General features: G+C 42.5%; 1 protein-coding gene across 10 annotated transcripts; it reads right to left on the minus strand.

Moving 5' to 3' along the window:
* Positions 1-1,688: 1,688 nt before the first annotated feature.
* NFKBIZ (NFKB inhibitor zeta) lies at positions 1,689-10,420 on the minus strand. 10 transcript variants are annotated; one of them, XM_085319264.1, is made up of 12 exons: positions 10,149-10,420; positions 9,051-9,190; positions 8,151-8,187; positions 7,956-8,059; positions 7,089-7,852; positions 6,536-6,641; positions 6,067-6,213; positions 5,663-5,726; positions 4,840-5,009; positions 4,093-4,203; positions 3,812-3,979; positions 1,689-3,132 (listed from the first exon to the last, which is right to left on the minus strand). In XM_085319264.1, exons 1-12 carry the CDS (start codon positions 10,372-10,374, stop codon positions 3,079-3,081), a joined length of 2,091 nt encoding a protein of 696 aa, XP_085175390.1. In that variant the 5' UTR covers positions 10,375-10,420; the 3' UTR covers positions 1,689-3,078. The 10 variants fall into 10 exon arrangements, with proteins under 10 accessions (XP_085175390.1, XP_085175375.1, XP_085175382.1 ...); XM_085319249.1 differs by having other exon boundaries at positions 7,956-8,062; XM_085319256.1 differs by having other exon boundaries at positions 9,051-9,193.
* Between the last annotated feature and the right edge of the window lie 635 nt (positions 10,421-11,055).

The following is an 11,055-nucleotide window of genomic DNA, read 5'->3' on the forward strand; positions in this document are numbered from 1 at the left end:
ACCACAGAATCATGGAAATGGAGTGGAAACAGTATTATCAGACTCCTCAAAAACAAGGTAGTTTCACTTCCAACAACAGGAGTACTCAGTTCCTTCCTCCTTCTATGCAATCTAGGCCCAATTAGTCATTCACATAAATAACCACCACTTCATCATTGTATACCGAAACTATAAGTTTGACCTGTTTCCAATCCCTACCATTATTTCATATTCTTTTATCTGCTGGACTATTTACAGCCTCCTCTGTCACTTTACCTCAGCCAGAAAAGCCATTTTGGAGACTTCTAGGGACCAGTTTTTGCAGAGAGCTGGAGTAGATGAGAATATCTACCAGTGCTTCCCTGAAGCACTCAACTGACTGAAGAGGAGCTTTCTACATTTTCTTCTCACAAAAGGTGAAACAGAAGTCAGAACAGCTAAGTCAAACCCATGAACCATTAAAAACCAAACTGCAATGTTTTGGATAAAGGATATAGTCTAGTCCAGCACAATATCTGTCACAGTGACCATTAGCAAATCCCCAGGAAAGTGCAAGAGCAGGGCAAGCCTGTACGATACTTCCCCAATACCATCCCCACGCCCTTCAACACAGGTGACTGCCTTATGTGGTTAGGTTGTTCATAACCCTTCACACAAAGGTCCTTCTTCCAAGTGCCTGCCCAGTCCCTCCTTGAATCAACACACTACTTGCTTCTACGACATTCTTTAACTGTCTCAGAATTGCATCCTGCTGTCTGCTTTTGATACCTTGATACCTCTAGGTTTTATACAGAAAGGAACAGTAATCCCTATACAGTCTCTCTGGTCAATCATGACTTTGCAGAGCTGTCAAATCTACTGTCAAACACTTCCAGGCTGAAGAGTCCTAATATACTCAGCAGCTCCCTGTAGGAAGGCTCTTCCACACCTCCAGGCCTGTTCCAGTTCTAAAACTTTCACACAAGGGGATACAATAGCAGTAAGGTGGGCATGAAGAACATTTATACAGTACCATAAAAACCATTCCCCTCAATTCCTTTCTTATAGTTTTAGTGATTTGACTGTTGCTGAGCACTGAGCCAGTAAGATAGATGCGTTTCATGACAGACAGTCCTTGCTTCTGCAAGTTCATAATCAATTCAGAGTCCACCTTTTTATGGCACTGGGCCAGTCTTCCCCCAAATGCATAACTTCATTTACTTATGCAGACTGTCATCTGTGCTGAGTTAACTGCTTGTACTTGAGCTGTAAGAACAGAGGTCAGACAAGGAAGTCACAGGGAAATCAGATTGTCAAAAGCACTCCTATTTTTCTAAGTATACAGTCCAGAATAAGAGAGGATACTCAGAAAGAAGCAAAATTTCATGTGAGAGTGTGCAATTTGGACAAATAATTGGATATCTCTTCCCATTTGAGGCACAGCTATCCAAAACATAGGCAAACCAACTGCAAAGTGCATAGTCTAAAAAGGCCCCAGTACCACCCACAAAAAAAGGCATCAGACAGGAATAATCACCAACACAGGGATGGAAAGATCACCTCATTTCATCCTTTGCAAATGGACCTTCACCCTCACAACATAACTGCTTTTCACACAGTTCTTCAGTACTGGTAACAACAGGTCACTCTAGGAAAAAGCACTGGGCTAAACCAACTTATCTCAAACCTGATTTTGTTAATATTTGTAACAGACAGTAGCCACAAAAAACTTTAATCAAGATGTTTTATTCAAACAAGTTAATGAGACCTTCCAAGAAATACATCATAACTAGGCCTCAGTATATCAGATTTTCCCACTTAGTTTGTCTACAAGACATACTTCAAAACAGTACAGACTAAATGGTTACAAAAGAGAACTGTATGGGATGCAAAAATAGTTTAAGAGCAAAGATACCATACAGAGAACATTACTGGATTACAGCTCATCATACATTGTTCTGAAAGTGACAGGAAGTTCTCCTGACAGAATACAAGTATACAGCATCACTAAAAAACATTTTACATTAACAGTCATAGTTATTAAAAAATAGAAAAATATTAACTTCACTATTACTTGGCTATCCACTATACCTATAAGGTAAAACCATAAATGGACTAACTCTGCTTAGGAGGTGAAGAAACACTAAAGTCTCTAGAATTAACTAGAGCACAATTCAGCAAACTATTTATGCACATGCTTAAGTCCTACTGACACTAGTGGGGCTTACACATATTTAAGTATTATAATGAACAAGAGATTTCAGCATGCATCTAAAGTACATGCTAAATACTTTCATTGAATCAGGACCATATTCCTCAAAGTGTAACAGCTATATACACTATTAAGTCATATTTCCCCCTAAAACTATTGCCCCATCAAAAGAAAAACCTGTATTGGGTGTAATAAAAACTGATATTGTCATATGAAACAGCAAGGCTTTGTTATATTAATAAACTCTGAGAGCAGACAAATCAGCATCAGGGAAAAAAAAGTCAACTTTGATGCAACTTTGGTCTTCAGTCTTTCAAAATCAGAATTCACATGATTTGCACCAATATAAAATTCAATACACAATTCATAAGTTCAAGACACTTGTTTCTTATCAGTTCATTCTCCAAGCTCTCAGTAAATTCTATACAGCTGTACAATAATGCTAGTGACTATACAGTCCTGCACAAGATACTGGAAGAAAGCTACAAAGTATATAAATAAATTTTCAGCTTCAAAATACTCGATTTCTCCTACACTTGATATTTAAGTGTGATTAAAAACAAAGCTCTGTTGTCATTTAATAGCTCTCTAAAAAGTTTTCTGTAGCATTGTCTTTGTCCAGAAGTCATTCATTTTGCTGTTTAAATCAATCAGTCCTGCCGTAGCTATGAAATCCAAGTATCAGGCTAAAGGTTCCACATACTTGGGAATGAAACATTCCCATTTGCTCAGAGGAATTACATTTGTTTTTCTTATATAACCCACTATATGATAGTGAACAAAATGCTTTTGTTTCATAGAAACAACTAACATTTGCCCATACCAGGCAAATGCTCTATTTACAGATACATTAGGACTGCCTAACTGACAGTGAGTGTAAGTTAACTGAACTCCAAGAAACATGGAGTTTAAAACGGCGACACTCTCTGCTGAATCGCCTTCCCTTTCAGGATACGTCTTATCTAGAGAAGAGAAAGAGAGAAAAGATTAAGTATTCATCATCCTAAAGCAGGTCACATCTGAAAAGACATGAAATACCTAGAGACCCAGTTCTGCATTCCTCATTTATCTAAGGCCAGATTCTGAGTTCAGTTGCACCCAAGTGATCTAATTTTTCATAATTAGAATCAATAAAAGGAACCAGAATTACTCAGTTACTTAGCTTATTAGCTTCTCAAGTCAAGAGCCATCTTTTATGTATTTATACAGCTTCTAAAAAGCAGATTTTCATCTGTGATTAAGATCTAAGAACTGCCATTACTTATCACAAAAATAGCAAGAACATAATCATAGCCCATACTGAGATAAACTAGAGAAGGAAGGTCAGCTCCTATAATCCTGCAAGGTTACATACTAGTTTGATAATAAAAAGCAATAAAAAAACTTCCAAAAATGGAAACAAGAGCTATAAATGAATCCTGCAGTTTCAGGTCTGTTTTTAATGTCAGGATCAGACAAAAATCAAAAAAACTTGAAGAAAACAGCACTTTCCAAGTCTCTCTAAAAGCTATAACTCAAAGCCTAGAAGAACCAAAGTTCTTCTAGGGGAATAAGACTTTTTTATTGTTTGGGGGATGGGAGTAGAGGATTTGTTTTGCTCTTTTGAGGAGGAGTTGTCTGTTTGCCTTTTCTTCCTTTTACCTGTTCTCCTACAAGGCCATCAGGAACAAGATGAACTGGTTGCTCATTCTCCAAATTTCTGGCACTTGGATCAGCTCCCTTTCGCATTAGCAGGCGAACAGCATCCAACTGACTCACCCGATATTGCAGGCTGGCAGCAACATGCAGTGCTGTGTTGCCATTGTAAGCCTAGAGAAGACAAATACCATGAAGGAGAGACAGGGAAATTAGTCTCAGGCCACTCGCAGTGCCATACATATGCACATACTGCATTATTTCTCCAGCCCAGAAAATCACCATACCTTCGCATTAACAAAAGAGAGACAGTTGGGCAGCTCCAAAAAGAGACGAATGAGCTCCAGGTTCGCTTCTTCTGCCGCCAGATGCAAAGCTGTGCGACCACTTTTACGATCCTACCAAAAAAAAAAGTGTTTTCTGCAGGTGCTTAACCTACCCAGCGTGAACACTAGACAAATGAAAGGCAGAGTAACCATACAGAGCTCTTGTGTGTAAAACATCTATTGAACATATTTCCACTGTAGTTAACTTCAAAGTCAATCCAACTGCATTTTTATATTCTGAGCTAATGAATAAGGTCTTACTAAGCAGTAAACTGATATAGCCAAAATATCAAATATGCCAATTAATAGTTTGACCCTTCATGGGCCTAATCGAACAGGGAAGCATTATTGATTAGAATTCACAGTTCAAAAATAGGTTCCTGCTGATATCTCAAAGTGCTTCCAAAAATTTCCTGAAGACAGAATCAACTGGAAATCAGAATACCACCATTATTAATCTAGAAATTAAACCGTCACCTCCTTCTTTCCCTATGTTTCATTTGCATTGGTAATACTTCATTGTTCTGAATAAATGCAGCATTCTCATTCCACTCAGGTAAGTTAAGCTATAAGGTACTTAAAGCTTTCAAATTAGTCTGCTTCCCTTGTAACAAATAGGCTGAGACACGAGGCAGAAAAAAGGAACACGGTCAGCTTCCATATTTTCTCAGGAGCTTGTTCTTTACACAAAGCTATGTTCTTACTTACTTTTGCTTCAACAGAGGCTCCCATTTGTATTAGAGTCTTGATGGTTTCTACCAGGCTTTTGTTTCTCAGCAGAAGTTCTTGAACCTCTGGAGAGTGAGGTGGTTGATTGTTTTGTAGTTCATGCAGCACAGCATTATGTGCCAGAACAGCACAATGTAGTGCTGTCAAACCTAAACATTAAAAATCATCATTAATGAACAGTGCAGAACTGATCGACTGGCTGCTTTTAGGAGGACTGCTAAAGGAGCTTCTCCCCCCACCAAGACCAGAGATGGTTCCACATTTCCAAGTGATAATGACTGCTCCTGACTTAGTATTTGGGTTCTCAGTCACTGGAGAAGTTTAGTAACATACTGTGAGATCTCAGCCAGTAGATAATGAAATAACAAAGTATGCTAAAGTTTGATTCTAAGATTACTTCAGAAAGAGCCATTACATGAAAAAGAGGTTCAACTCAAATAGCTCTGTTGCCAGAGATTCTGTATCCACTGATATAGCTTTGGTTCTCAGACATTTTAAACAGTGGCTCATTATGACCTACGCTCTCCATTACAAAGATCGCAATTACTCACTAACAGAAGAGGGGAAGAGGAAAAAGGTCCCAACAGGCAGACACTAACTTTTTTTTAAATATAACAGATACATTGTGGTTTTCAGTAACAGATATGCCATTTGTAATGTAATTTCAACTGTAATTGGAAATTGGAACTTGGCAAAGATAGACCCCATTTTATGGCTTCTCACCTAGCATAACATTCATGAGCAGCTATAAAACATTATAGCATCCAGTAACTCTGTAAATCATAAACTCATAGCTACTCACCATCGTAGTTTGTTGCCTCAAGGTCCACATACTGATTGCTTCCCACAGCTCCCTTCTGGATTGCCTGTAAAAGAGGGAACAGATAGGTATTTATCTGTGCAAACCATATTGTTTCCTCAAGCCTGTGGAGTCTTGCTGCAATGAAGCTGCAATAAATAACAGTATCAAGAGGCTTATTGTTTTAGTATACTGCAGGATTCCACCAAATTAATCCAAAATGTTGGCAAGAATCTTAAAAAATGCAACATCACTAAGCCATTATTGTTGAGCCCTGGAACATATCTACAAGGCTGCACAGAGTGAAAGATACAGGGAATTGTTGTGTTTTCAGAATTTTCCAAGACAACTAATAAAAGTTTAAGCATCCTGGGTAGGTAAGACCTACATCTCCATCTCACCCTTACCTGAAGGACCTGGGCATGCCCCTTCTCAGCACAAACATGCAATGGTGTTCTACCCCAGCAGTCTGTGGTGTTGACTTGAGCCCCCAAGCTAACCAAGTCCTGTACAATGAGATGCTGATTGGCAGCCACAGCCACCTGGAAGGCACTCTGCAAACATTGAGAAGAAAACATCCTATTAGTCATCTGATCTCTAACAGGAAATAGTAACTAAAACAAATAAAAATCCTAGCTGCCTTTTATTATTTAAGCAGTGATTACAAATACCAGGAAGACAGGACAAATAAAGTTGAACATAGAGTTTTGCCAGCTCAAAGTGATCCCAAAAAAGTATTAATAGCTCAAGGATAGTATTGGTATGTAGCTAAATCTCAGGATTAATATTAAATAAGCATTTGTCCACACCTTCCTCAAGGTCCAGACATGCAGAACTCAGGTGCACAGAACAGGTGCAAAAAACTGAAAACCTCACCTGGCCATTGTGCTCTTTAATATCCAGCATGTGCAGGGCAGCCATCTTCCTTGCAAGAACATAGGAGAGAGCTCGTCGGCCCTGGGCAACAGCAATGTGAAGGAAGCTGCAGGGAAAAAGGGAAGCAGTTACACATCCATATAAGCAGGGGCTTAAGTCATAAGAGATCCAAGTGTGCATGATGCAAGGGGTGTTACAGTGCCAGCTTCAGATATCTCATTTAGGTGACTAAGATGGGAAAACAGGCACATTCTTCCTAAGGCAATTCAAAGCATCTAAATTAGAATCTTTTCCTCCACATTTACAAGATAAAAATCTAACAGTAAGTGCATGAAATTAGATGGTACAAATACCTTATCTACTAAATGCACTGCAACTCTGTGTTAAGAGTTGGCCGTTGTCAGCAGGGCCATGTATTTCATTTGATTACAGAAACTACTGCACTCAAGACATGCTAATGAACAGCTTCCAATACAACCCAACAGTCCACCAAAAGCTGAACAGGAATACTCCTAAATGCTACTTCAAAAACACTGAAATAAACAGTACTCACGTGTCTCCATCTGCATCTTTTGTGAGGAACTGGTCTTGAGAGATATTAGCCAATTTGTTTTCCTCCTGCTCCACCTGCCACTGAAAAAATGACTTGCCCAGCTGTGCTGTGCTTCTGGCAGTGTTTTGGTGCGATAAAGATACATTCAAAGTCGGCAAAGAGACACTGTGTTCAAGATTATCACAGATGCTACTGGGAACCAAGCTGAAGTTCGGAGTATGGGTGCTAACATCAGCCTGTGGGTGAGCGCTGGTTGAGGGCTGCAGAGGAGTGGACATATTCTCTGAGCCTTCAGAATCATTCAAGAGAGAGGAGAAACTTTGTGATGGACAATACTGCAGTTCATGGCTCTCAAAGGTATTCTGATGGTAGCTAGGAGACTGGTCATTGGTAGAAAACGGCCTATACTCCAGGGATGGATCCAAAGTGTAATTCTGGGGCAAATCCTGGTTCTGTGACACAGGAAACTGGTAATGCTGAGGAGGATCAAGCATATGCTGGGAGGTGTGTTCTTGGAGTGCTTGGTACTTCTGGGATGGGGAGAAAGCTTGCGTTCCCGGGCTGTCTCGGTATTGCTCCCTCGGCGAGTTATGGTTAGAGACTGGGTGCAACCAGCTAACCTGCACTGTATTCAGAGAAACAAGGCTAGACTCGTTCTTAATATTTATGATGTTCTGAAGCAGATCAGAATTGCTGTCATGCTTTGGTTCATTTTTATGAGTCTCCTCCATGTTGTCCACAGAAGTTGGTGTCTGGGGTGGTGTCTGCCAGAAAAATAAAAGAACCCCCCAAAATTTAGATATTATTTAGTTGGCAATTTCTGTATACAAAGCAGAAACGCAGCCTCAGTAAAATTAGTAAGTTTACCAGGAGATGTGGGTGAACAGTAACTTGGCGTTTGTAAGAAGGTCCATCAGAAAGGTGCTCAGACGGCTTTCTTTTGCCACCGTGACCAAGTATGCTCTTGAGCTCTGCTGAAAAGAAAATAAATTTAGTATCCATTTTAAAGTTATTCCTACAAGTTACAATATTATTGTGAGGTGTTTAAAAAAGGATTTGTACCTGTGTACTGTTCGTAGTTCACCAGTCCTCCTTGTGTCTATTTGAGAAAAAAAAAATCACTGCATTATAGTGGTTCTTCAGGAATAAGAAAACAAAAGCAGTTTTACTTCTATAAATATAAAATATACCTTAGAATTATTCTAATACACAATTTTTAAACCTTAATTAAAAACAATTACATTAAAGTTGGAAAACAGAAAGTTTTATGGAACTTGAATGAAAACCACCGTTTTTCTTGAGGCATTGAGCTATTTCTTACAACACCACAAAACTAAACAATACCTAAAGACACTGCTCCTTAGTAAAGCCTAAGGGTGTGATGTAAATAAGCCTGTAGATTTTCTCCTGCTTTAGTACTGTCAACTTTTCTGTATGAAAATCTCCCCCAGCAACACTTGTCTAAGAAATCCAAACACTCGCTCAAAAAGTCTTTTATTCTAAAGAATCTCCCCCAGCTTTTCCTCAAATTTTCTGCTTTTACCCTTCCAGACTGGGCTCTGTTATCACACTACATATCCTGTACAGCATGCAGAAGTGCAATAGCGTGACAGCTTAGTAAGTAGCTCTCTTCTGATAAAGTTCCCTGCTCTTTTAATGGATGATCTCACATGAGTTAACAGGGAGTTTTTACTGTTTCACAATACCAACAAATCTATCTGAACTCCCTTTGGAAAAGAAAGCTTAGCAAGAACATTGCTAAGTGTCTCCTTCTCCCACAGCAAACCCTCTTACTAATTTCTTCCTGGCTCTTTTTTCCACTATGCACTGAGAAGGAAAAATACTGACTCCCTTCACATCAGATAACACTAAAAACAAGTCTTCTGTTTTATCGCATGCCTTTTTTGCCAACTTCAGGAGTCATTAAGCCCAATTATGTCAGGACTGAAAAATGTTTATTACCTTGCATTCATCAGTAGCAGAGCCTGAGGACATCTGTTTGCTGCTTCTGAAGTGCAACAGCAGTTCTTTTACAGAGTTCTTCACACGGACCCCTTGGAAAGGTCCTCTGTGTTGCTTTCCTCCCCCCATGTGTTGATCAACTGCTAAGACATGAAACAAAACCAACACTTAAGCCATCAACTCATTTTCATTAGAAGAAAAAAGAAATCATAAACACTTATGGAAAATAACCTAGAACTTTGCTTTCAAATGAGAAGAAACAAGATGATGTTCCAATGAACTCTCTCATTCATTTCAGAAGCATGCAACATCCTTCAGTTTAAATCAGCCCAGAATCTCTCCTGCCCTAGCTCTTGTTGGTAAATAGATGGAAATATTAAACATAGGCACTACATTCACATTAATGCTTAAAGAACATTGAATTGCTGAATTGCTTTTGTCTAACATGAAACTAGTATTTTTAATTACTCTTGTTTTTGATGTCCATACTGGATGGTCTCATTCTCTCAGATCCTGTTTGTTTCAAAGCTCCAGCACAACCATCCCTCAAGTAACCTCTCCTGTTTCATGACTTCTCTAAGATCAGATCCGCTTTAAAAACAGAAGTGAAAGACCGGAAATCATGACTTCATGTACTCAACCAGAGCCAAAAAATAATGTGACTCAAAAAGGAAAGTACAAGGTTTAGCAGAAAAATATTATACATACAACCCATGTACTATATACACACACACACATACATATAAGTATACACATACACTCAAAACTGAAAAAACTAACAAACCCCAAGAAAATTTCAAGCAAGACTCGTTCACAGAAAGCTTTTTTCGGCTTTTTCATTTTTAAGAAGCTTTTTTCTTTTTCTTTTTTTTTTTGGGGGGGGGGGGGGGCAAACAAACCTCTCACAGCAAATTGAGGCAGTGAAACCAGCCCGAACGGCAGACGAGCGGGGAGCAGCCCCTCAAGGAAAGGAGCCCGGTGTCATTAGCCAACGGCCCGACCAACGGCCGAGCCAACGGCCGCCCGCCCTGGCGCGCGCCGCCGCCCCTCCCCCCCGCTGCCGCGCAGAGCCCCGGGGGGCGGCCGGGCACGTCGTACCTTGCAGCGCAGGGCGGGCGCTGCCCCGGGGGTCCCTCCGGCCGCCGCCGCGGCTGCTCACCGAGAGGTCCGAGTCGGAGCCCGGCGAGCCCGGGGCCGAGTGAGCCGGTGAGCAGCTGCCCTCGCTGGAGTGGGGCGAGGCCCCGTAGAAGTAGGCGAGGTTGATGGGGCTGCTCAGGGCGCCGCCGCCGTCGGGCGCCGCGTCCCGGCTGCTGTCCACAATCATGGCGCCGCGCGGCGGCGGACGGCGGCGGCGGGTGGCGGAGAGCGCGGGCAGGGGCGCGGGCGCGCGCACGGCCAGGGCTGAGCGGGCGACACCACCGGCGGCGGCAGCACCGGTAGCAACGCCAAGTACGGCCGGCGGCGGCGGCGGCCGCCGCTTATAGCGGCTCCGCCCCGCCGGCAGGGGGCGGGGCCGCGCTTCCCGTAAAGGTGGCGGTTGGGGCCGCGCCGCGCCCGTTGGGCTGTGGCGGGCGGGCGGCCTGAGGGGGGGAGGGCAGCCGCTGTGGGGGGCACCGGGGCACGGTCATACGCACTTGCGTGCACTTATATAGATGCTCACACCCTGCTCCTCTTACCTAGTTTGGGGGAGCCCCTGGTGAATCCGCCTAGACCCCACGGGCCCCCTTCCCCCAGGGCAGCGTCGGCGCCCGCTGCCGGCCCAGGGGAGGTGTCGAGGCGCAGCGAGCGTTGGAAGCAAACGCGAGGCCCAACGGCCCCCGCCTTGGACGCGGCGATGGAAAGCGTGGGTTTGGCGCGTGGCACATGCCAGCGCTCACGTCCCCGGCGCCCAGGCGCAGCCCTCACCGCAGAAGAGGCTGCGCGGGCCCTTGCTCCTGCTCCTTTCGGGCTGGGGTTGAGGCAGCGCTGGCTTGCCCGGCTGGGGTTTCCCTGGTCATGTGCGTAA

This window comes from Rhea americana, unplaced genomic scaffold (assembly GCF_003343005.1).
Source record: "Rhea americana isolate MKP2758 unplaced genomic scaffold, rheAme1 scaffold_118, whole genome shotgun sequence".
In the NCBI taxonomy this organism is placed as follows: domain Eukaryota; kingdom Metazoa; phylum Chordata; class Aves; order Rheiformes; family Rheidae; genus Rhea; species Rhea americana.

Coding starts and splice junctions, on each gene's coding strand:
- NFKBIZ (XM_085319217.1), bottom strand. CDS start 10,374: ATGATTGTGGACAGCAGCCGGGACGCGGCGCCCGACGGCGGCGGCGCC. Junction 9,194..10,148: donor CGCCCGCCCTGCGCTGCAAG/GTACGACGTGCC, acceptor TTCATGTCTTAG/CAGTTGATCAACACATGGGG. Junction 3,980..4,092: donor TCTCTTTTGTTAATGCGAAG/GTATGGTGATTT, acceptor TGTCTTCTCTAG/GCTTACAATGGCAACACAGC.